At 55.0% G+C, this 25,099-nt stretch overlaps 1 protein-coding gene across 1 annotated transcript; it reads left to right on the top strand.

The window, feature by feature from the left end:
* Positions 1-945: 945 nt before the first annotated feature.
* SLC5A9 (solute carrier family 5 member 9) lies at positions 946-19,808 on the top strand. The gene is given in 16 exon segments (XM_047789155.1): positions 946-1,165; positions 1,285-1,503; positions 3,674-3,745; positions 5,228-5,332; positions 5,632-5,715; positions 5,717-5,797; positions 7,399-7,504; positions 8,327-8,407; positions 8,698-8,903; positions 9,086-9,221; positions 9,855-9,962; positions 11,210-11,360; positions 13,161-13,329; positions 14,753-14,968; positions 17,098-17,257; positions 18,270-19,808. Coding segments are annotated over 15 exon segments (2,061 nt in total). The 5' UTR covers positions 946-1,165; positions 1,285-1,326; the 3' UTR covers positions 18,479-19,808.
* Positions 19,809-25,099: the final 5,291 nt, after the last annotated feature.

Raw genomic sequence — 25,099 nt, 5'->3', positions numbered from 1 at the left:
ATGACATGGAAACTATTATTATAACACCACTTGACAGAGGAAAGGAGAAAAAACAGGATTGTTTGAACTCACACAACGGGTAAGTAGCCAAGTGGACACTTGCATTTAGTTTTCTCTATAAAGAGAATTATCGAGATTTATGGCTTGAGGCATAAGAGGCAGAGCTTACCTGAGAATCCCACCGGTGAGAAGTCCCAGCTCCTTTAAGGTTTATGAGTAGGTGTGCTTATCCACTCATCGTCTCTTGATTAAGGGTAAATTCCTGGGACCCCGGGATGGCCTGGCAGGGAAGAACATAGCCTATTGGCAAAGAGGGCCCCTCTGGACAGACTGGACAGGCCTGGAACCCTAGGATGCTGGAGGGAGAGCAGGCAGCAGGACCCCCTTACCTGCAGCTCCGACTTGGCCCCCGGCCTACGTGTGCAGCTGGATGCAAACAGATACTCACAAGACTGAAGTGTCCCAAGTTCAGCTACTTAGAAGGAGGGTGTGAGCAGGCACACCTGTGGGCCTGCTGTTTGGACCCCTTGGCTGGCGGGGTCACTTCTCTGTGGTAGCCGCTGAGCTCACAGTCAGGGTCTCAGGAACTCACCCCGACCTCATCCCAACCTCAGTGGCCCCGTGAGGCCACACTGAGGAGGACACCGGGCTCAGAGTCGCTTAGCGACCTGCCTACCCACCTGCTGTTGCGGGAGGGGGCAGCTGGAACTGAAAGTGGGCTGCCCGGGCCTGAACCCCCACTCCTGACTCCCCGTCTCGGTGCATTGGGCATTTGGGGCAGATGTCTGCCCTGGGCCCAGGGTGCTCCGTGTCCCCTTCAGGAGCATTTGTTTGTCACAGCCCAGGGCAGGAGCGTGGCCCAGCACATGGGAATGCTCTGTGCTTGCACAAACCATGGCTCTGCCCAGGCCGGTTTCCTACACTGTGAAAAAGAGCAAAGGGGGAGTGCACGGATCCGACCATTGGGAAACCCTGGCTCCAGGCCCAGCTCCGCCTTCCCCTCCCCGGGCTTCCGTCTACCCTCCACGCACATAGGAGCTTGAACACCTTGATTCTGAAGTCCTTCCCCGCCCAAGACGTCCCGACTCGGCTCCCTTCCTTCTGCTCCTCTCAGGGGTGGAGGGTGCACGTGTGAGCGTGTGTATCCACGTGTGAGCGTGTGTAGGTATGCACGTGCAGGGGGAGGGGGCAGGGATGGGGGCGGCAGCAGTTGGGAGACGTGGGGCCGTGACTTTCAGGACTTCCCCCGTGGCCACGGCCCTCGGGGCTGTTTAATCATTAAAGGAAAGGAATGAAGCCAAGAGAGCCTCAAAGTCCGGCCTGGTGATGCCTGAGCTGCAGAAGAGCCCGGAGCTGGCAGCCATGGGGCCTGGGGCTTCGGGAAACTCAGGCAGCACTGCGACAGCCTCACGCTCGGCCCTGGGCTCCGGAGTCGGCCTGCACGCCTATGACATCGCAGTCCTGGTCGTCTACTTTGTCTTCGTCATCGCCGTGGGGGTCTGGGTGAGTGGGCCCGCGGGGCGGGGTGGGGGGCTGGCAGGGGAGGCAGAGGAGGCGCTCATCAGTGGCTGGGCGTGGAGCTGGGGTCAGGGAGCGCAGCAGGAAAGCGTCTTCAGGAAGCACAGAGGCTGAGGCGGGAGGACCTTCAGGCATCATCCTCCCCAACCCCTCCCTTTAGAAATGGGCCACTGAGGCCCAGAGAGGGGTGTGACTTGCCTGAGGTCACCCAGTGAGCCAGAGGCACACCAGGCTGGGACCCCCCTCTCCTGCCTCCCTGTGTCTGTGCACCTGCTGCCTTTGGCCCCACCCACCCCTGGCCTCCAGGAGTCCCCTTCCTGCCCTCTTCCGCCTGCCAAGATCCAGGAGAATGCACGGCTCCTGGCCCCACCGCACCCTCCACTAGACAGCATCCTGGCAAGGAGCCATGCTCTCTATAGCTGCCAAGGACTGTGCACCCAAGGAAGGGAGCCAGGCAGATGCCAAGGTGCTTCTGTTCTCCATTGTTTACCGGCCTCTTGGTGCCCAGGACAGGGGGCCAGGCTTGGAGGTCAGGGAGCCTGGCGTTCAGATACCAGCTCCAACCCTGAGGGCCACGTGGTCCTGGGAGCACACAGAGCCTCAGTTTTCTCACCTGGACAGTGAAAATAAAAAGGACTGCCCTACAGAGGGTTCATTCAGGAACGCGAGGCATTTAAGCATCCTGCGCAGTGCCCAGCACACAGCCTGCAGGGGTCAGTGGTGGCTGCTCTCGGCGGCACGTGAGGGGCAGGCCAACACCTTTAGATTCCACTTTGAGGCAGAGAGTGATCTGAGCCCGGGGCGGCGATGGGGAGGGTCACTTAGGAGCCTACGGCAAGGTCACGAACCCTCTCTGGGCCTCAATCGCCTCATCTGTAAAGAGGGATAAACACTGCCTGCTTCTCATGCCGGCGTGAGGACTAGATGGAGAGACAGAGGCTCGCTGGCTCCCGGGAGGCGGAGGGCCATGAAATGCACCGGCTCCTCCGTGACTTTGGCCACGTTGCTCCCCGCTGGGGGCCCTGATTTCCTCGTCTGTAATGAAATGCTTTCTGTTCATCTGTTCTCCTTAAGGACCACAGATGACACAGGGGAGTCCAAGCAAAGGCTTGACCCGCAGCCGGCCCTGCACACTGGCCACACCTAGTGACTCATCACTGGCTTTCTCTTGGGGAAGAGAAGCTTCATTCAATTTCCCTCTTCCCTTCCCCTCTTCCAGGTATTTCTCCTGTCTGCAGACCCCATCAGACACCCGTGGGCATCTTAATAAGGGCTTCAAATTTATCTTTCCCCATGGGCTGTCCTGGACTCGGCCCCTGCATCTTGAGAGAAACTTCTCTCTGCTCCCCACGCCCCTTTCGGGCTTCAGAGAAATTCCTCAAACAGGCTGCTACCTGATCCCACCTCCCAGTACAGGACAGGGTTTGCTCCAGGGTCCAGGCTGGGCCTCAGCGGTGTGGGGTCCGACTTCAGGCCAGCACCAGACACCTCGGAGCAGAGACCTCCCAGTCCCAAGTTAGGGGCTGGCTGGGCCAGGGGCCAGGGGGGTCTTCCTGCCATGGTAGCTTGAGAGCCCCCAGCACATTTGCGTTTATAATGTCATCTTATGCATTTTTTATAATGTTATAAAAGTTAAATATACAACAGTTATTGGTATAATACTAACCTAGGATTAGATTCAATAGGTATGGAGAACAGTATTTCGAAATGCTAAAATCTATAAAGAAACCTCAATAATTCTGTAGACACTATAATCCCTGCTTTCTAACCTTGGGCTAAAGAGTATCCAAGACAGTTGAAAACAAGTTTTAAACTTTCCTTGTGGTCGTGGCCTTTACGGAAGCAACCTTTGGGCAGAGGGCAGGATGGGGCATGGCAGCACAGTGGCAGGGGCCTAGGGCACGTGCTCAGGGCTGTGCCTTCATGAGGGCCTTTCACCCCCAACGGCTCCTTTGCTCTTCACACCAGCCCCAAGGAGCCCCAAGGAGGAGCTGACTCACCAAGGACAGGGACTGAAAGATGGTGACTCCTTCTGCCCCTGTCCTCACCCCACCCCGCATCCCCGTGGCATGTGCACGGAGGGCAGGGTGCCTGGGGCCAAGGGCAGAGCTTGAGGAGGCTCCAGAAATCCTCACCGTCTCCGTTTCTTATCCAGTCGTCCATTCGTGCCAGCCGAGGGACCGTCGGCGGCTACTTCCTGGCCGGGAGGTCCATGAGCTGGTGGCCGGTGAGTTGGCCTTCCCCTCTCCCCTCCTCTCACCTCCCAGCCTCCTCCTCCCCTTCTCCCATCTGGACCAAGGCTACAGCCCCCAAGGGGTCTCCTGGCTCTGGGCCCCTTCTTTCTGGTCCAGATGCGCGAGACACCCTGAGAGATCTTGCAATCGCACACCTGGGACTGGCCTCTTACTTGTGGGCCCCCGGCTGGACGCTGGCCCTACAGAGCCCACCAGAGTGTGCCGTCCTAGAGAAGCTCAGAGCCGAGCAGGGCAGGCTCAGAAACCACCTGCTCCTGCTGAGCTGGGTGGAGGCACTGGGCGTGTGAGCACTTGGAGGTGGCCTCTGACCTCCAGAGGGTGGATGTGGGATGAGGAAGGATTTTCTTGGGAAGGTGACGCATGAGCAGTTCCTCGTGAATGGAGGACATCATAGAGGTAAAACCCCACCGAGTAGAGTAATTGCCCCGAAGCCTCTGTGAACCCCAGGCTCCCCGCTACCCCGGGGCCACCCCCTTGTTCCTCTTGGTCCAAGGCTAACTTCCTCTTCTTAAACTAGGATGGAGGCAGGTGAGCCGTGCCTCAAAACTAAGAGTGGAGTCATTGGCTCCGGGGTGGCTGAAGCTGGGGGCACACCTGCCTCACACACAGCATGTGTGTGCACGCACGCACCTGCACACTCACACACGCACCTGCACACTCCCACACTCCACCAGCGGTGGAGTCTTGTACCCTGTGTCACCTTAATGAAGCCACGGTGCTGGGTGACAGAAAGTGAGGGTCAACCCATCTCAGTTCTCACCATCCTGCTGGTAAGAGACTCCCCGGAGAGCAGAGGAAGCAGGAAGCCTGCAGGGCTCTCTGGAAGGTTCGTGTACCTGGGACAGGGTGAGCGCAAGGAGCTTTCACCCCCTCAGCCTGACAGACACCCCCCCGCCAGAGATGTGGGGGACCAAGGGCCTGGCAGCTCACAGGGGCAGGGACAGAAGAAAGCAAACCCCTTGGGGGGGCTGTTCTACTCAGCTGGTCCCTGCCCCCCCCACCCCAAGATCACATCCCTGGGAATGAGTCAGTCCGAGGGACAGAAGCAGGACAGTCTCCTCGGGTCCGTCCAGGAGAGTGAGCAGGGGTCCCCGCCCGTGTGCAGACAGCGGAGCTCTGGGTCTCCCTGTGGGCATCAGGAAACCCAAGGCCTGGGAGAGGGAGGGGGTGCCCCCAAAATGGACATGGCTCAGGGCTTGGGGACACACGCCCCATGGGAAAGGAATGTGGAGGTGCCCTCCTCCAAGGGCAGGGCTGCGGGATAAGCCCAGGGTCCTAGAGCCCCTGGCCACCTGCTCCCCCACTTCCACTCCTCTCTCTGGTCTCACATTTCCTGAGTTCAGGTCCTGTTCTCTCTCTGCCTCCTTCCCAGCTCCTGAAGCTCATAGTGCTGCTTCTAGATTGATTCAGATGAAAACTGACCCCTGACCCTTGACCCCACTTGTGCCTTGCAGATCGGAGCATCTCTGATGTCCAGTAATGTGGGCAGTGGCTTGTTCATTGGTCTGGCTGGGACAGGGGCCGCCGGAGGCCTTGCTGTCGGCGGCTTTGAGTGGAATGTAAGGAAGCGGCCTCAAGACTCATCAGCGATAAAGGGGACCTGAGCCCACCCCACCCCACCCCATCCCTGGCCTCAGTGCTAAGAGGAACCTCAGAGGTGCTTGGGGAGGCTGTATGGTGAATTGAGACCCCGTTTTACAGATGAGTAAAGCAAGGCCTGGAGGACCTCATCAGAAGTCACACAGGACTGAGACCAGGCCCCTGGTCCCTTACCTCCCTGCCCGGGGCTCTCCTCTGCACAGACCACCCCTCCATCTGCATCTAGAACATGGACGCCTTCTTCTCCCCACTCTCCCAGGCAACCTGGCTGCTTCTGGCCCTCGGCTGGATCTTTGTTCCCGTGTACATTGCCGCTGGAGTGGTCACAATGCCTCAGTACCTGAAAAAAGCGATTTGGGGGCCAGAGGATCCAAGTGTACATGTCTGTCCTTTCTCTCATCCTCTACATCTTCACCAAGATTTCAGTGAGTACCCTGCTCCAATGGATGGGTGGGCCAGGTGATGGGATGGATGGGGGGATGGGGGGAATGGGGTGATGGATGGGGGGATGGGGGGATGGATGGAGGGATGGATGGATGGATGAAAGGATGGATGGGGGAATGGATGAATGGGGTATGGATGGATGGGGGATGGATGGATGGATGGGGGATGGATGGATGGGGATGGATGGATGGATGGATGGGGATGGATGGATGAATGGATGGATGGATGGATGGGGGGGGATGGATGGATGGATGGATGGATGGATGGGGGATGGATGGATGGGATGATGGCTGGATGGGTGGATAGATGGGTGGATGCGGGTGGGGGGATGGATGGATGGATGGATGGGGGATGGATGGATGGATGGATGGGGGATGGATGGATGAATGGATGGATGGATGGATGGGGGATGGATGGATGGGATGGATGGATGGATGGATGGGGGATGGATGGATGGATGGATGGGGGATGGATGGATGGATGGATGGGGGATGGATGGATGAATGGATGGATGGATGGATGGGGGATGGATGGATGGGGATGGATGGATGGATGATGGGGGATGGATGGATGAATGGATGGATGGATGGATGGGGGATGGATGGATGGGGATGGATGGAGGAAGGATAAGAGAAAGGGAGGATGACTCCACATCCCTTCATTGCATGCCCCCCCTGAGCAGAGCAGTAATTAGAGATGGGTAATGAATGTTTGCTGAGTGAACAGCAGTCCCTCCATCCAAAGAACTCGCACGGTAAAGTTCATTCACTCATTTATCTTCCCGTTCATTGATTGTTCATTCAGCACTGAGCATTAGGTTACCTAGAATGCTACCGTGAGAAAAAGCCTATTCTTCCTCTGTTGACGTAAACTCAGAAGACAAACCCAGGTCAAATGACTTGCCCAGGTCCACACTGAGCACTAGCTCTGGGGCCGGAACTAGTGTTTGGGTCCTGGGGCCCAGTCTGAGCCTCCTGTGACTCTGTCATGCTGTAGCCCCTGTCATGGGTCATAAAACACTCACGGAAAGGGACCAGCAGGTGTGCCCTGAAAGAACCATTCATTCACCAGGCCCAGGTTCCACCGATGCTTGTAAACACCCCTAAGTCAGCTTGGGCAAAGGCCGTGACCCTAAGTCCTCCAACAAATCCAAGAGCATGGGGACCCAGGACCCGTGTCCTTGGCACATGGGGCTCCTGCCCATCAGTTACCATGGGCCCATCTGGCAGCTGAGTGGGCCCGTGCTCCTTCAGGGAGCAGTCAGGGACCCTCTGAGGTCCCGGCCTCTCCCCCAGGGGCTTCTTCCTCTCCAACCCCAGCTCCTGCCTCCCGTCCCCAGTGTGTCCCTTGGTCCCGTCACCCAGCACACGACCCTGTCTGTGGCGCGGCTCTCAGGTCCAGGTTCTCCTCTGCTGTGCAACCCCCATGGCTCCTCAGTGGCTCAAGACCAAGCCCATCCTCTGAGTGTGGCACATGCTGTGAGGGCTGAGGGGCCCTGGTACTGTTGGGGGGAAGGTAACATGCCCTAGTGGCACACAGGGGGCCTCGGATGACCTGGGCTCCTGGGCCCCTGTCTCTGCAGACTGACCTCTTCTCTGGAGCCCTCTTCATCCAGATGGCCCTGGGCTGGAACCTCTACCTCTCCACAGCGATCCTGCTGGTGGTAACGGCCGTCTACACCATCACAGGTAGGGCTGCGGGGAGATCTGTGGATGCAGGCTCTGGAAGCAGAGGCTGAGGTGGGCGAGGATGACAGGGACACAAAGGCTAGGACTGGAGGAGACAGGTCCAGAGAGGGGCAGAGTGAAGATGGGCAGGGGGGTGAGGATGAGAAACAGGAGGGACACGGAGAGAGGCAGACGGAGATGCAGAATCGGAGGGAAAGGAGGAACGACTCAGTGCCACAGAGAAAGGGGAGTCAGAAAAGGCGGAAACGGGAGGAAACAGAGCAGCCAGAGAGACCCCGGGAGAGGAGAGATGCCAGGAGATGCGGAGAAGGACCCCCGACAGGGAATAGGGTGGTGGATGGGGGCCCGTCACCAGGACTAGAGCCACGACAGGCTGCTCTAGACAAGAGCCACAAGCCTGCCTTCTGCCTCCTCCGAGCCCCTCACGCGGGCCTGGGCACCTGTCACAGCTCAGGGCAGGCTGACTCCTGGTGGGGGCACCTGGAAGGATGAGGGGTGGTTTAAATAGGTGTTGACTTGGGGTTGAGGGGAAGGGGTCTCCCGAGGAGCTAACGGGACAGCAAAGGAAAGAACTCGGGACAGTATAGAACACCCGCCAGAGGCCGCCGGGGACAGAAAGAGCGAGCCCTGAGGGCCTGTGGACCAGCCCATCTGCCAGGCGGGCCAGAGAGAGCATGAGGTAGGGACAAGAGCAGCAGCCAGAGGCCCCCTGCTGAGGGCTCCGTGTCTTCTCTGGTCTCCCCGTGTGGCCAAGCCCAGGGCGAGCGCCCCGCTAGGAACCCCCCCTGCTGGTGTTGACGGGCCCTCTCCTCGGGTCCGCAGGGGGCCTCATGGCCGTCATCTACACAGACGCCCTGCAAACGGTGCTCATGGTGGGGGGAGCCCTGGTCCTCATGTTTCTGGGTAAGGAAGCGGCTTGACTACACCCCACCCTCTTCTCTAAGCTCTTCTCCGATCTGTCCGGCTGTCACCTCCGTAGTCTGACAAAAATGTTCCAGAGCACAGAGCCACGTCCCCCCTTGCAGGCCAGGGATCCCAAGGAGCAGGATTCTCCTGAACCCCACATCCCCTCTCTCATCCCCAAGTCCTATACCAGCCCCAAGCCCAGGGGACCCACACACGACTGGGATCTTGGGGTGGGGGGGTGACAGGCCCAGTGGGGCTATTTCCCTCACCGTGGTCTCTCCACATAGGCTTTCAGGAAGTGGGCTGGTACCCAGGCCTGGAGCAGCGGTACCAGCTGGCCATCCCTAATGTCACGGTTCCCAATACCACCTGTCACCTCCCCCGGCCTGACGCCTTCCACATGCTCCGGGACCCTGTGAATGGGGACATCCCGTGGCCGGGCCTCATTTTCGGGCTTACGGTGCTGGCCACCTGGTGCTGGTGCACGGACCAGGTGATGCCCGGCCCACCACCAACGGGGGTGGCTCCCGCGGGCCAGCCGGGCGTGTGGCTGCGCGGCGGGCTGGGGCGGGGCGGGGGGCGCAGGTGTGGGGAACCGTCCGTGGCCACACGGGGCTCGCCTGTGCTGAGCCGAGCCGGCCTGAGCGCAGGCTTCTGATGGCGCTGCCTTTTCAGGTCATTGTGCAGAGGTCTCTCTCCGCCAAGAGTCTGTCCCACGCCAAGGGAGGCTCCGTGCTGGGGGGCTACCTGAAGGTCCTGCCCATGTTCTTCATCGTCATGCCTGGCATGATCAGCCGGGCCCTGTACCCGGGTAAGAGCCGGCCTCCTTCCGGGCAAGAGCGGGTCCCACCCTTTCTATTAAGAACACGGAGCAGTTACGGGAGGCTTTGTGGGCCAGGCAGAGGCTGTGTTTCGGTAGAAGAAATTTGTGTCTGTCATTTTTTAACTCCTGAAAAAAAAAAAAGAAAAAAAAAAAGAAAGGAGTTCCCTGGTGGCCTAACGGGTTAAAGATCCAGTGTCGTCACTGCTGTGGCTCAGATCACTACTGTGGCACGGATTCAGTCCCTGGCCTGGGAACTTCTGCATGCCATGGGCATGATCAAAAAAGATAAAAATCAAAAAGAAAATAACCCCCTGCGTTCTCTTTATAAGACAAAACCAATTCAGGTCTTTTGGGTGCCTTATAAGGCTATTTGCCTTTTATGAAAATATAAGGCCTAAATCCCGAAAGACTCTGTCAGGCTTTGCAGAGTAGTATGTGGCTGAGGTGTATATCAGAGGCCACTAAATCATAGTACCCAACACCCCTGCCCTGTGACCCTCTAATGCTGGCCCCTGCCGGAGTCCCCAGTGAACGCTTTCCCTGGAGGGTCAGAGAGCAGGCGTGGGGCCCCCTGGAGAAGGCACGAGATGATTGGCTCTAACTGCCCCGTTTCTCCTGCAGATGAGGTGGGTTGTGTGGAGCCTGACGTCTGCCAAAGACTCTGTGGAGCCCGTGCGGGGTGTTCCAACATCGCCTACCCCAGGCTGGTCATGGGTCTCATGCCCGTGGGTGAGTCCCTGGGGGCTGGCAGTCATGTTTCTAGATGCTTATCATCAGAATAGCATAAACTTCAGATATCAGTGGCCCCACCCTCCCCAGCTTCGGGTGGAAAACAGGCCCAGCAAGGGTCAGGTCTGGTCCAAAGATCACACACCTAGTTCCTGAAGAACCAGGAAACAAATCCAGGGCTTCTGACTGTAGAAAACAGTATGGAAGTTTCTCAAAAAAACTAAAAATAGGACTACCATATGACCCGGCAATTCCGCTCCTGGCTACATATCTGAAAAAAACAAAAACACTAATTTGAAAAGATACACACACCTCAATGTTCATAGCAGGATTATTTATAATCGCCAAGACATGGAAGCAACCTAAGTGTCCATCCACAGATGAATGGATAAAGAAGATTGGTATAGATGTATATACAATGGAATACTACTCAGCCATAAAAAAGAATGACAATTTTCCCATTTGCAGCAACATGGCTGGACCTAGAGTGAAGTCAGACAAAGACAAATACTATATGCTATCACTTACATGTGGAATCTAAAAAAATACAACAAACTAGTGAATGTAACGAAAAAGAAGCAGATTCACAGTTATAGGGAACAACCTAATAGTTCCCAGTGAGAGGGGCAGGGGCCTGGGAGGTACAAACTGCTGGTATAAGATAGGCTCAAATGTGTATTGTCCGAGACAGGGAATATAGCCAACATCTTGTTGTAACTGAGTGGAAAATAACCTTTTAAAATGAGATTAAAATTAATTAATTGACTAATTACAACCTAAAAAAAAATATCAAGGCTTCTGCCTCCCAAGCTGAGGCTTCAGCCTGGCACCACGGTGTCAATGAGAAAGGTACAAAACACTGAAAAACACACTCAATTATTAAGTCATCCACCTCTCCTTCAGGCCCTACTAACCAAGTATCTGCAAGGGTTAAAACTCAGACTGAGGTGTCAAGGCTGCAGGGAACTTTGAAGATCACCTGGTCTTCAATCCCTTAATGGTGCAGATGAGGGAAAAGGCTCAGGGAGGGCAGGGGACTCAGCCAAAGCTGCAGAGAAAGGCAGAGGCAGAGCATGGCCAAACCCAGCCTCTTGATCTATGGGTCTCCTGGAGTCCTGGGTGGGAACCTCACTCAATGCCTCCACTCGCTACCCCTCCCCTAACCTCCTGACTTTGCTGGCCCCTGCAGTCTCCATGGGTGCTGGCCAAGCCAGCCAGCTCTCCACAGAGACCTCATCTCCCCCCAGGTCTGCGGGGCCTGATGGTCGCCGTGATCATGGCTGCCCTCATGAGCTCACTCACCTCCATCTTCAACAGCAGCAGCACCCTGTTCACCATTGACGTGTGGCAGCGCTTCCGCAAGAAGGCAACAGAGCAGGAGCTGATGGTGGTGGGCAGGTGCGCTGGCCCATCCTTCCGGGGCACCCCTGCCCTGTAGGCAGAGCCCTCTCCCCTCTCCCCACTGCCCTGGGTGACCCCAGGAGATGTGGCTGGGTCAAGGTCTGCAGCGGCAGGGAGAGCAGCTGGGTCCCGGGGCCAAATTTCTCTATGACCTCAGATAAGTTCCACCCCAGCTCTGGACCATTCCTTCCCATCCAGAATGAGGAGAATAAAATCTCTTCCTTGCCTGTTGGATTTTACCTTGAAACTGATCAAGTAGGTAAATGAGAGAAGCTGACAGAACATTTAACCAATGAAAGTTGGACCGTATAGACATGAGGAAGTTAGCGGGCAGCTCACCCCCAATCTCTTCCAGCCCATCACGGGCTGGCTGTCATCCCAGATAAACAGAAAGGCTATTCATTGACTCCATCAGACCTGCCCTAAGCATCCATCCATCCTGCATCTTTGCGCTGGGGACACGGGGGCAACGTCTACGGTCCTACCCTGAGAGTTGCACCAGTTTAATGAGAGAGGCAGAGATACAGGTGATGCGGTGAGGGACCTGCATGCGTGGAGGTGTTCATCGAAGGTTGTTTTCAAAGGGTGCAGAGCTTTGAACACTACGCTGAAATTTTCAAACTTTATCTTGTAGGTATCCATTGTATGTTTTTCAGTATATGCCTGGGTGGCTCGTTTTTCTTTGTCTCCAGAGGCTGAGGATTTCTCATTTACATAAGGTGGAGAGGCCCTTTCTGAAATCTTTGCTTCATAATTTAAGGCTCCATCATGCAGGTTTCTGGACTAACGTGTTCCTCCTTCCCTTTGGTAGATGGTACTTGAGTTCAGGTAACTTCCTTTTTCCGTCTCCTTGCCTTCGCGCTCACTGTCGTTTCCATTATTATGCCTTCTGCGCATAGCTGCCTCATGCGTTCCTGCTGCCCACTCCTCTGTGTGCCCCGGCTGCCCACAGGGACTGACCATGGAAGGATTTGAATGCAGGGCAAATCGCACAGGGGCAGGGGCTGGGGAGGGAATGGCATGGAGCCATTTGGTAGCTGCTGCTCTAGTGGGGCCTGAGACAGAGAGAGTGGGAGGGAAAGGAGAGGAGAGGACAGGTGTGCAGAGTCCTTTGCTCTCTTGGCTCAGGTAACTGCCCAGTTTTAGCGCCACGTCTTTCATCAACCAGTGGGGTCTGGGCGCCATCTCCTGGCCATATGCATCATTGTCTATAAAACATTCAGGAAAGTTTTTCAACTTTTCACACACCTGCAAAATCATACAAGGAGCCTTGAGGTCTTGAGCCTGAGCCAGGCGAAGTGGAGGGGGGCGGGAGGAATCAGGAGGAGAAAGTGGGGTTCCTCCCCTGAGCAAATGCCAGTGTCAGGGGAAGAAGGTTAGCGCTGGAGGAGCCCAGAGAAGCCTCTGGAGGCTGGAGCTGTCCTGCAAAGGGGGCTAAGCCGCACAGGGTTTGGATGTGAAAGAGAACGAAAGGCATCCTGAGCCAAGACCAGAGGCCATTTACTGGGGTGGGCCGTGAAGGAGAAAGGTACGGATTTCTTCCTGAAGAGCAGGTGGGCTTCATGACCGCAAAGACATCTCATTTCAATATTCTGGCTCTTGTGGATTCTGTAATTCAGCTATTTTGGGGTTTTAGGAGTCTAAACGCCCAGAATATTTGCATTCTTGGGCTTCTAACATTCTCCAGTTCAGTTCATAGCCCTCCTTTCCCTCTTCCTGGTTCCTGGGCAGCACCTTCACCCACCCCCCGCCGTGCCATGCCACCATCACAGCGCCCGGTGCCCTCCCTTCCTGCAGAGTGTTTGTGGTGTTCCTGGCCGTCATCAGCATCCTCTGGATCCCCGTCATCCAACGCTCCAACAGCGGGCAGCTCTTCATCTACATCCAGTCCATCACCAGCTACCTGGTCCCGCCCATCACCGCCCTCTTCCTGCTGGCCATCTTCTGCAAGAGGGTCACAGAGCCTGTGAGTTGAGCAGGGCACCTGTCTCTCCCAGAACATCAGAGGGTCGGGAGAGCTAGTCTGTCCCTAAGCCCGTCTCTCTCTGTGTCCTTGGGCTCACAGATGGCCCCCGCCAGGCTTCCATCTCCCCGTCCACAGCATCAGGTCTGGAGTTATTCATTCACTCGACAAACATCCATCAGTCCTATTCTGGAGGCTCCGGGGAGGCAATGGTTTACACATCACATAGGTCTGCTATCACTGGGCCAGCGGGAGGAAAGATGACTCAATAAGCCATAATAGCAAAGCACGATGGCTGTCAGGAGAGCAAAGAGCAGGAGCAGCTGACCCTGGGATGCCTGGGAGGGGGTCAGGAAGTGAGGTCTGAGCTGAGACCCGAAGGCTTAATGGGAGAGGGAAGAGTTTTGAGGCACAGTGTGTGTGTGTGTGTGTGTGTGTGTGTGTGTGTGTGTGTGTGTGTGTGAGAGAGAGAGAGAGAGACAGCCCAGGCACTCTGGGAGATGTCTAGCATCTGTCCCATCCCTGGCACTACAGGGGTCCGCATGTTGGCAAAACAACAGCAAAGAGGATGATGAAACAACGTGTGAACTTACAGGGGCGCCTGTCCTTGCTCCATTTATCAAACTGCCCTGAAACCCGACAGACCCTGGGAGGTTCCAGGACGGGAACCGTGGTCCCTCCCCAGGACAGCTAGAAAAGGCAGGGCCCGGTCTGCTGGCTGTACCTTGGGGCGATGACAGATGTCATGTTCACGACTGCACGGGGGCCATGTGACCGCCCAGGGTCCCGGCAAAGGAGCCCACAGAAACCCGCCCCCGGGAGCGGCTGAGCCAGGCCTCTGCTGGGTCTACTGCTGCTGATAACCAGGGCACACAGCAGGACTCAGGGGAATTCTGGAGGTTTCTATCCATTCCAGGATTTTTGAAATCTGGCCAGTAACTCATTTTGCAAAGTACACGTTGTCCGACCTTTCTATGTGGGGAGCGGGTCTAGGTTAGGATCCAACAGTGCCGTAAAGAAAAGATGGGAGGTGCCAGGTCTTTTCTTTAAAAAAATGGGCAAGGAAGAGCTCGAAGGCTGACTTCTGAGTTATCGTAGCAGAAAGGTGGGGAGGAAGATCCTGGTTTTCCCTGCCGATTCCGTTCTAGCTGAATAAGCGTCGATGCTTCGTCGTTATTCATTAGCTCCTTACTGCACATAGTGAGGTCGAGTCCCCGCTTGAGCCACTGCTCTGCCACGGAGCCTAGTTTGTCTGACTTGGAGCCGGGACGTTTCCAACACACCAGCCTGCCTGCCTTCAAGACTCAGCCTCAGCAGCCAGGGGGCACCCACTCGGGCAGACGTGCAGACCCTGACGCAAACCCAGGCCTTTCGCGTGCCAGGAGCTCCCACCTGGCTGCATCCCCAGTCCGCCTTCTCTCCGCAGGGTGCCTTCTGGGGCCTCCTGTTCGGCCTGGCGGTGGGGTTTCTGCGCTTGGTCCTGGAGTTCTGCTTCCCAGCCCCCGCCTGCGGGGAGGCGGACCGGAGGCCGGCCGTGCTGAAGGACTTCCACTACCTCTACTTTGCCCTCCTCCTCTGCGGGCTCACCGCCCTTGTCATCGTCGCCGTCAGCCTCTGCACGACCCCCATCCCCGAGGAAAAGGCAAGTGCATGTGCTGAGGATGAGCCCCCCCCACCAATGCTCCCTGACCCCGGTGCCTGGAACGCCAGCCGTGAGTTTTATGACCAAGACGAGTGGTCCCTGCCCGTGACTGTCCCTGGGGAGCAAGGGTGGGGGGAGGAGGGAGACCCCAACACCAACAGTTACTCCACCCGGAGAAAGTGCAGAAGGACCCAGATCACAGGGAGGGGCCGAGACCCGAAGAAAGGAAAGGGGGGGCTCCCGGAGGCGGCCCCTTTGAGTCAGACCTTGAAGAAACAGGTGTATGAGCAGAGAAACTGTCTAGCTGAGTTTGAGCTCAGTTGGTAGCCTCACCCCTCCCTTGCTGATGGATTTGCCAGTCGTCAGACATGGATGCCCCGCCTTTTGAAAGCTTTTTTTCTTTAGAGCAAAAGGGCATTCGTTTGCTCAGGCTGCCATGACAAAGTGCAGCAGACTCGGGGCCTGAACAGCAGACATTGATTTCCTCGCACTTCTGGAGGCCAGATGTCAAGGTGTCAACAGAGTCCCTTCCTTTGAAGCCTCTGTCCCCGGCTCTTAGAGGGCCGTCTTCTCCCTGTCTTCACCTGTTCTTTCCCCTGGGCCTCCCTGGGCCCTAATCACCTCTTCTAAGCCCTGGATTCAGGCCCCCTCCCAAGACCTCATTCAACCTAAAGGCCTCTTTAAAGAGCCTTGCTCCAAATACAGTTACATTCTGAAGTATGGGGTGGGGGCGGGGGGGGTAAGACTTCAACATACAAATCTGGGGGCGGGGGGCAGTATTCTGCCCGAAACAGAGCCCAGGCAAGAAGCTGGTCCCTGAAACATTGGGTGGAAGTAACAACACCCCTTACCTTTAGAGTTCGCAAACCGACCAATACCCTTGGTGTCACGAATTCCTACAAACAAGCAGGCTATCTGCAGAGGAGCCAAAAGGCTGACCTCCCCAGAGGCTCACTCTGGACCTCATCTCCTCCTGCTGCTTGACCCTTCAACTTCCCCTTTGTCGTCTGTCTCACTCCCACGGTGAAGTCCTTCCCAGTTGAAAATCCCCTCCCTGGCTGCTGTTCTCCCTCAGGTACCGTTGTCTCCCTCTCTGATCCTCAGAAGCAAACTTTGCAAAGAATGTCTCCACCCCCAGTCTCCACTTCGTTCTCATCTTCTTCTCAACCCACCACAGTCTGGCTGGCGCCCCCCTGGCATTGCTCACACCAAGATCCCCAACAGTCTTGCTGCGAAAAATCAATGTCACTTCCCCATCGTTACCTTAAGTGAATTCTGAAGAGAACCAGACACTACGGCCCACCTCCTATACCCTAGAGCCCTCTCTTCCTCTCACTGTATTTAAAAAAAAAAAAAATTTTTTTTTTTTTAATTCATTCGCCCCTTGACAGGCACTTAGGATGTTTCCATGTCTCGGCTTTTGTGAATAAAGCTACAGTGGACATGGGAGTAGCAGCTATCTCTTTGATAGATTAATTTCAGTTTTGGGGATATAGATCTGGAAGTGGGGTGACTGGATCACATGGTAATTCTCCTTTCATTTCTTGAGGAAGCTCCCTACTGGTTTTTATAGTAAATGTACCAATTTACTTCCCACCACCGTTCTCACTGTATTTTCTCTACCCATCTTCAGGGGATTTTCTTCCTGTCCCTTAAATGTCATTGTCCCTTATCACTTCTGCAGCCTGCTCCTGGCTGGACCCCATCAGTTCACTCGAGAGATCTTTCCGAAGCCCAGAACTTAGCCTCTTTCCTCTGCCTCCAGTGTGGACTCCCCACCGCCTGTAGCTCCCTTTAGCATCCGCTCCTCAGCCTGCCTTTGGGGGCCGCTGCTGTGGGGCGCTTGCCCCCCTGTCCAGCCACGCTTCTCCCATCACAAGCTCCAGTGAGGGCAGGGCCGGGGCTGACTGGCCGTCTTCTCCAGCCCCTCACGAGCCTTGCTTGGAGCGGGGGCAGGGTGTTCGGATTTTCCAAGGACGAGCCATCGGGGCTCAGGGCCAGGCCTCCTCCGCCAGCCCTGTGCACCTTCCTCATTCTCCGCTCTGCGGCCCCTGCAGAGGCTGTGCTCTCTTTCTAGGGCCCGACTTCCCTCCAAAGGCACCTGAGCAGAGACTTTTCTTTCCCTCCAGCTGGCTCGCCTGACGTGGTGGACGCGGCACCAGCCCTGCTTGGAGCTGGAGAAGGAGGCCCGGGAGGACGCAGCAGGGACAGCGGCCGTGCCGTCCGGCGGGGGCCCTGCAGAAGCTGGAGGGGCAGGCGACCCCAGCCAGGGCCTGGAGCAGCTTGGAGGTAGGCTGAGGGCACCCGGGGAGGGGGGGGGGCACAGCTCCGAGAAGCAGTGGGGACAGACCCCAGGTCATGGTCCCCAAAGCCCTCTCAGGTGTCACGGGGGCTGTGGTCTCCAAGGGAGTCCCTAAAATATCACCTCTCCTAGTAAGGGAGATGGGAACCAAGAATGACACCCCCCCATTACGGATGACGTGTAGGAGAAAAATGTGGTTTGTATCACGGGGACCTTTTGTTTGTTCCCTTTTTTGGGTCTTCCTGCTCCATCATGTTTTTTTTGTTGTTGTTGTTGTTGTTGCTATTTCTTGGGCCGCTCCCATGACATATGGAGGTTCCCAGGCTAGGGGTGGAATCGGAGCTGTAGCCACCCGCCTACGCCAGAGCCACAGCAATGCGGGATCCGAGCTGCGTCTGCAACCTACACCACAGCTCACGGCAACGCCGGATCGTTAACCCACTGAGCGAGGCCAGGGACCGAACCCGCAACCTCATGGTTCCTAGTCGGATTCGTTAACCACTGCGCCACGACGGGAACTCCTCCATCATGTTTTTTAAAAAATTTTTATTATAGTTGATTTACAATGTTCTGTCAATTTTTGCTGTACAGCGAAGTGACCCAGTTATACATACATATATATATATACACACTGATACTGAGCCCCGGGGTCCTCACCGCCTCATTCGGGGCCTTTGTCCCCCTCCTTGCTCTGAACAGAATGAACAGCCTTATTCACACCCCCTGCCCAACCCTCTGCCCCCCCCACCCCCCTTCCCTTAGCGCCCCGCCCCCTGCACCATGGGGCTGCTCCTGCTGGAGGATGGTTTGGGGGCTGGGCGCCCAGCCTGCGGCTGGCACCAGGCTGGGCTGACTGTTGGCCCCTCCCCCTTCTGTGCACCCCCTTCCCTTCTTGGGTTTCCCACCATCTCTCCCCCGCCCTGTTCTCTCATCATCCCCTTTCTCCAACCCGGCCTGGCCGCTCCCCGCCTCTCCTCCCCTCTGGCTCCTGCCCCTCAGCCCCACACAGGTCCTGGGGACAGCTGCTCTGGGGCTGGCTGTGTGGGCTCTCGGGGACCCCGGAACAAGTGCTGAGCCCCGCCGAGCAGGCCGCCCTGGAGCAGAAGCTGAGCAGCATTGAGGAGCAGCCGCTCTGGAGAACCGTCTGCGACGTCAACGCCGTGCTCCTGCTGGCCGTCAACATCTTCCTCTGGGGCTACTTTGCCTGACTCCAAAGCCGGGACAAACTCGACAGCCAGGCCTGGCCGGCCAGAGACACCCTTTCCCTCCACCTCGCTGTCCAAACTGAGACCCCAGAGACCAGACTGCAGGACCCCGGTACAGTCCCCGGCCAGGCCGCACGTGGACGGGGGAGCCTTGAGGCCCAGAGAGGGCCCTGGGCCTTCCGGGGGCCACACAGCAGGACTCGCCCTTGGTCCCCTGGCTCCAGCTCTCTCCACCATAGGACCTTTCATGCCTACCTCAAAACACCGCTTCCGCCTCCTGGCGGGTCTGTTCAGGTGGTTTTACTTTACGTGCGTCGTGAGGTGAAAAAAGTGGAAGCTACAAGAAGAGGCAAGAAAGCTGCAGAAATCCTCGTGCCTCTCTGCTCACCAGTGTCCCTTCCCCACCCGCCTCTCCCTCCTCCACTCTCTGGCTCCCGAGCCCGGCCATTGATTTCCAGACGGAATCTCCCAAGGAGGGCTTGTCCTTGTCTTGGCGGCTCAGCGGTGGGGGCTGTCAGAGCAGAAGGCAGGAGGGACCCGGTGGAGGGTGAGCACAAGCGCCGGGCGCTCTCCTGGGTCCCTCGGATCTGCCTCTTCTCCCCTCAAATCTAAATACACAAGTCTCAGGCCTTGAGGAACGTGGAGAGCAGCTGGAGAGACATGACTTGTTGGAGTCAAGAGGAATCAAGACGGGCCGCCCTGTGCCAGGAGCAGCCCGGTTGAGAAGCCCCCGCAGCTGGGCCCATGCCCACCTCTTGCTCTGCCTGCCCGGCAACCACCTACCCTAGGACACACCACCACCTCGCCTGGGTGTCTCTCCAACCAGGAAGCTGCCCCGTGCCCACGATGGGGTGGAGGTCCCACCCCCTCTCCCACATCCTCTGGACCCGCTTCTGTGTAGCCACGGATCCCTGTGCTGTAAAGTTTTCCTCCTTGATGGAGCCTGCCAGGGGCCGGGGACCAAGGGTTGTGACTTGGTACCCAGAACGTAACAGGCATGGCTTTAGCAACAGTAAATGTTGGGTGAGCACTTCTCCAGGGTCCTGGTAGGCTTTGCACTGGAGGGTCCTGAGCCAGCTAGTGAGGAAGAATCTCCTTCAGCTGGAGTTTACACGCCGAGTCTCAGCTGTCTAGACCACCTCCCCGTCCCATTGCCAAAGGCACCTTGAGAATGTCCCTTCCTTTCCCAGCTCTCCATCTGGGCCGTCGCTGTTCTCATGGGAGCCTCTTTAATGCTGCCTTCGAGCCTCGCTTTATACTGATCGCTCATCGTAGTTAAATACAAAGAAAATTCTTGTTGGGGGGTTAAATACAACTAAGTCTATGAATAATAGTTCCTGTTGCTGCTGCCTCCACATTTCTGTGGCCACCAACCTCTCTTCGTCTGTGTCACCTCACGTGGCTGTGCTCTTCTCACTGTCCCCAGGGCCCTTTACTGGGAACTCAGCTGTTTTTATCCCCCCATTATCTACACAAGGCATTTGTGTACAGCCAATTATGCTGAAGATTTGGGGAGGGAAAAACTGTAAACCACAGAAGCACAATTGAAAATTAAATATGGAACGTCCCTATTTCCCAGAGCCCGTCAGCCGCCTGCCAGGAGAACTTCCCAGGGGTCTCTGTGCCCAGCCTCCCACTGCCCGCTGTGGTGCCCAGCCCCTCTCCCTGCAGCTTTCTCAGATGTACCTCTCCTTTGTCTCCTGGGGGCCTCATTGCTCTTCGGTTTCTTATGCTGAGCTTCCTCCCAGGCTCCAGACCTATCTGCTCTAGCCCAAGACCATCAAACAGCAGGAATGCGGGAAGAGTGGCCGCTCTGCTTCCCCGCCCTCTTTGCCTGGTTAAGTCCTATGCTTCCCTCACATCGCAGCCTAAAAGTCATGTTCATCCTAAGAGCCATGTGTCCCAGTCCCAGCTGTACCTTGGCCACCTGCATCCCAGAGCAGAGAAGTCCCCAGCACCCATAAATAGTCTCACCTTCAAATTAAATGTCAGCGTGACATCTTTGTATAATGATTCTATTAACAATTATCTCATCCCCTAGATTGTAAAGTCTCCACCACCTAGAAAGGTCCCGGCCCATGCCCAGTGCTAAAATAATGTGCTGTGAATAAGTGAACAGTGAATTAATGAATGAGTGAAAGAATATCCTTCGCAGGGGAAATCAAATAATCAAAACACAGAAGCAGGGGAGTCCCCGTCGTGGCTCAGAGGTTAACAAACCCCGCTAGTATCCATGAGGGTGCGGCTTCCATCCCTGGCCTCTCTTGGTGGGTTATGGATCTGGCGTTGCTGTGGCTGTGGCATAAGCCGGCGCTGTAGCTAGCCCTGGCCCTGGAACCTCCATATGCTTTTTAGGGTGCAGCCCTAAAAAGACAAAACAAAAACAAAAAAACCCCACAGAAGCAGGGAAAATCAGGACATAATTAGGAAACAAAAAGTAGTTTTAAATGCTTGGATTGGAGGAAAGATGGGGCAGGGCCACTGCTAGTCCACATGGCTTCTCTGTGCAAGCGAGCAAAAGGCACCCTCTCCTCTTGGGGTGTGTGCCTCCTCACCAGGGCTCATGGTGGCGGCCAGAGCCCAGGCTGCATTTCTGCTCCACATGCCCCTCGGCCAGCTGCATTTGTGCAGGACCCCTGTGCCTCTAGGACAGGAGCCCCACCACGCGGGGGAGCGGCTGGAGAGGGGAGCAGGGGTTAGCCAGCGAGGAGGAGCCCTGTGACCGTGAGACTGCATCGTCTCTTATCTGTGCTCCCCGTCTCTGCTCCTGTATCCTCCCCATGCCGCAGCGATGGCCACCGCGATCCTTGTAAAATGCAAACCTGTGTCACCTACCTGTTGAAGATTCCTACAGACAATGTTTCCTAGCCTGGCATGAGGCGCTAACAAGACTGCCAGAAACACCCCCGGGGTTCAGTCATTGAGCCCCCTTCTCTCCTCCGGCCAAAGAGCGCCTATTCTGGGCAATGGTTAAGAGCTGGGGCTTGGGGAGCTCTGTGTGGTGCAGCAGGTTAAGGATCTGGCATTGTCCCCGTGGTGGCTCCCGTTGCTGCTGTGGCACAGGTTCAATCCCTGGCCCAGGAATTTCCACATGCCAGGAGACTCGGAGGCCTGGCTTTCTGGAACTAAATCTTAGCTATGGCACTTGCTAATTACATGATATTGGGAAAGTTGCTAATCCCTGTCTTAGTTTTCATTTTGCGAAATGGAGATGGTCATTGCAGGTACTTCATAGAGATGTTGAAAGGATTAAATGAGTTAATTTACATTTTTTAAAGTAGTGCCTGGCACATAATTAAGGTCACTAAACATTAGCTACTATTACTACTAGTAGGAGCAGGTGAGACGGACACACAGGGACACAGGAAGCTACACAGTCAGGTTAGAGCTGGTGCAACCGTGCTGTCAGAGCAAAGTGGGAGAGACATTCATTCTTCCTGAGGTACCAGAAAAGGACGTCACAGAAATTTATTGGATCTGGACTTCGGAGGATGAGTAGGAGTTTTCTAGGAGGTCGCACAAGGTAAAGGGACAGCATGTGCCCAGTTGGTAATTTGCAAAAGGTCATGCTGGGTTCTGTAAAAAGGGGATAATACTCATCTGCAACTACCAACCCTCTGCATTTCATCCCCCTTGTTATTCATGTCTTCAGCCTCTCGCCTCTAAAGCAGTCACGGTTATTGACCAGGAACGGGAGAGAAGGAGCATTTGGCTGCCGTAAGCCTCTGATGGCACTGTCCCACCCATATTCCCTAGGCCTGTTTGCTGGGTGACTTCCACTGAAAGACCCTGCAAGTCTGCTGGGGGCTTTCTCCAGCTGCAGAAAAATGCTTGGCTCCTGCAGAGAACGGACTGGAAGGCCCGGAGCAGCCTTCATCCCAGGACAGACAGGGTTCGTAGGTGACTGTGGAACCACTGGTTCCTTGCCCCTCCAGTGCAACAACTCGGAGGCTTGTCCCACGCCATCCCTGGAGATTCTCAAGGAGAGGGAGCCCCAGCTGCTCACAGAGCAAAGGTGCTCATTACCACACCCCGAAGAGCTGCCTTCCCTTCCCTGTCTCATTCCTCTACCCCTGCTGTGTCTCCTGGGGTCACCTCCCTGCCCCTGGTTTTATGTGCTACCTCTGGGGAGACCAAACTAAGAGCGTATTTAAGGACTTGCCGTCCTCATGGCCTAGCTTAACTCGGATGCTTGCTTTGAGATGCCTCAGTTTCTTCGTCTTTAATCAGGGAGGTAGAAAGGTTCGAATTAGTTGAAATGAACGCTTGGGAGCCTTCTAATGCTGACTCCGTGTGCTTCTGATTCAATTTCACAGTGGTTTCCTTGGGGCGGGGAGGCGGAGGGGTGAACGGCAGTGGAGGGGGCCTGGGGACAGCAAGTCACACATGAGCACTTGAGTGGAAACAGCTCACGTAGAAAAACTGAGAAGTGGTTTTCAGAGAATTGAAATGGATTTGCCATGAGCAACAATACCATTAAGCAGCAGCTTTGGATGGTGAAAGGACAATGTTTAAAAACAAACAGGCGTTCTTAAAAACACCATGAAAAAAAAAATGTTTCTTACAGCGATTTGCAATTGCGCTTAGATCCCAAAAGCACTCAGCTTGATATGTGACTCCTAACTTTGTTCCTGGATGGGAGAGATCACATCCCTTAGACCGGGGTGGAAACTGCCGGAAGCCCAGGCAAAACAGTGTCAGGTTTCCATTAACCTAGAACTAGTGTCTCTCTAGACTTGGAGCCCTAAGTGAGATGACTGTAATTTCTCCTTTTCTCCAGGCTGAAAAGTTGGGCGAACTTTAAAAGTTATATATAAATATAACTCCTAGAGACTTACATTGAGACCGTTAGAGTTTACTTTCATATTTCAAGATCAAAGCCCAGCTTTAGCCAGGACTCCCAAAGTAGAAACGTCACATTTCTTCTTTTTTTTCAACCGTGATCTTACATAAACTCTACAGCTTTTTGTGTTTATGCATCTGGAGCTTGGTGAAGAGATTTAAAAGTTCCTTAAACATTTCTTGCTTGGGAAAAAATGCAACCTACATCACAGAACTTGTATTCAATCTTTGCTTTTGTTTTCTTTTGGGGGGTGGGGGTGACGCTGCTCAGTGGCATAAAATGAGTTCAGGAGAGCGAGTTCCTTGAGACTTTATTTTGTGGGGGAAACTGGGAGAGGGTGGAGCCTCACTCTGTCCTTCCCTGGCTTCTGGAACCATCTGGTTCACATCTTATACGAGACCAGGGATGCAGGGGAAGACAAAGATAGGGCTTGTTGCCCAGAGGCTGGCAGTTCCGTGGAGACGCAGCTTTCAACAGGCACCCCCACCAGGGAAGGCCTCAGCTGCAAACCCACCGTGCCCGAGGTCCCACCCTTCCGAAGGCAGCCCATATCCAGGAAGTAATACGCACAAAGACACGGCCATTTCAGCCATGTCAGCCCAGTGAGAGAAAACTCTGATGGGTCATGTTGTTCTAGAGCCCCCTGTCTGCCCCCCTCCCAGTGGGGCTGCTCTCAGGTGTACATCTCAGCTCAAAGACTGCTCCCTTACACTGGTATGGACCGAGGGTGCTCCCTAATAAACACCCTGCTGGCTGAACTCCCATCTGAGAGTCTAATCTCACCTGTGACAGGGGTGTAAACAGCCAACCCAGCTCCTTCAACGTTACCTGGTGTGATCCCACACTACGCTGCCTAGACCCCCGAAGGCAGCCCCTAACTTCTGGATTCTCCACATGCACTGGTGAGGAGCAAATGGCGATTTTTTGTGTTATAAGATAGAGTGTTAACAGTTTTCAATTAATCCAAGTGGACAAGTAACACAAAGTCTATCAGGTGTTCAGCAAATAATTCCACACTGGCTGCCCCAAAGATTCCCACAGCAAAAGCCATTAAAGCTTAATGTGTTTTATTTTCTCTCCTGCAACCCTCAAGTGTTTGCTGACATTCGAAGTCTGGTAATAATTACTGTCCCCCAGCCCTGTTTCTGAATCTTCAGGCAAATTTATGGCTGTCCTATTTTCTGAGTCAGATGTTCTAATCAACTAATCTATTCTAAACAGACTTGCTTCTGGGTACAAAGAAGGAAGAAGAAAATAAACCTCTTTAAATTTCAGGGTCGCAAAATTGCGCTAGAAAAACTCCCCAGTGAAAACACTGGATGGTCACAGATTATAGGTTTTATTCGTAATAATCAGTATAGTTGAGATGTTTATGCATTGCCATGAATCAAATGAACCAAGACTGAAGACAATAATTGCTCACTCGCAACCTTTCAGAGGGATTTATTTTTTGTTTTGTTTTGTTTTGCTTTGGTCTTTGGTCACCTCTGTCACAATATATGTTAAAGCCCCATAAATTAAGCAAAGTATATCCTGCATTGTATTTAAATTAATCTCCAGAATACATAGATTGATTAACAAGGTTGTAGATATATAAGGCTTTATAAATTAAAGGGATTTCAAATGGATTCATTCTTTAAAATTGTGGCTGCCTGATTAGCAGTAGCTCAAGTTAATTGGGCACGGACCGTGTGCCAGCCACTGTGCTAAATGTTTAGTGTGTACTGTCTTGCTTAGTCCTCCCAACCTGGGACAATAGGGCCCCTGGGTACCATGTGAAT

This window comes from Phacochoerus africanus, chromosome 8, assembly GCF_016906955.1.
Source record: "Phacochoerus africanus isolate WHEZ1 chromosome 8, ROS_Pafr_v1, whole genome shotgun sequence".
In the NCBI taxonomy this organism is placed as follows: Eukaryota; Metazoa; Chordata; class Mammalia; order Artiodactyla; family Suidae; genus Phacochoerus; species Phacochoerus africanus.
The sequence above is the reverse complement of the archived record's forward strand: the minus strand, read 5'-3'. Positions and strand labels throughout refer to the sequence as shown.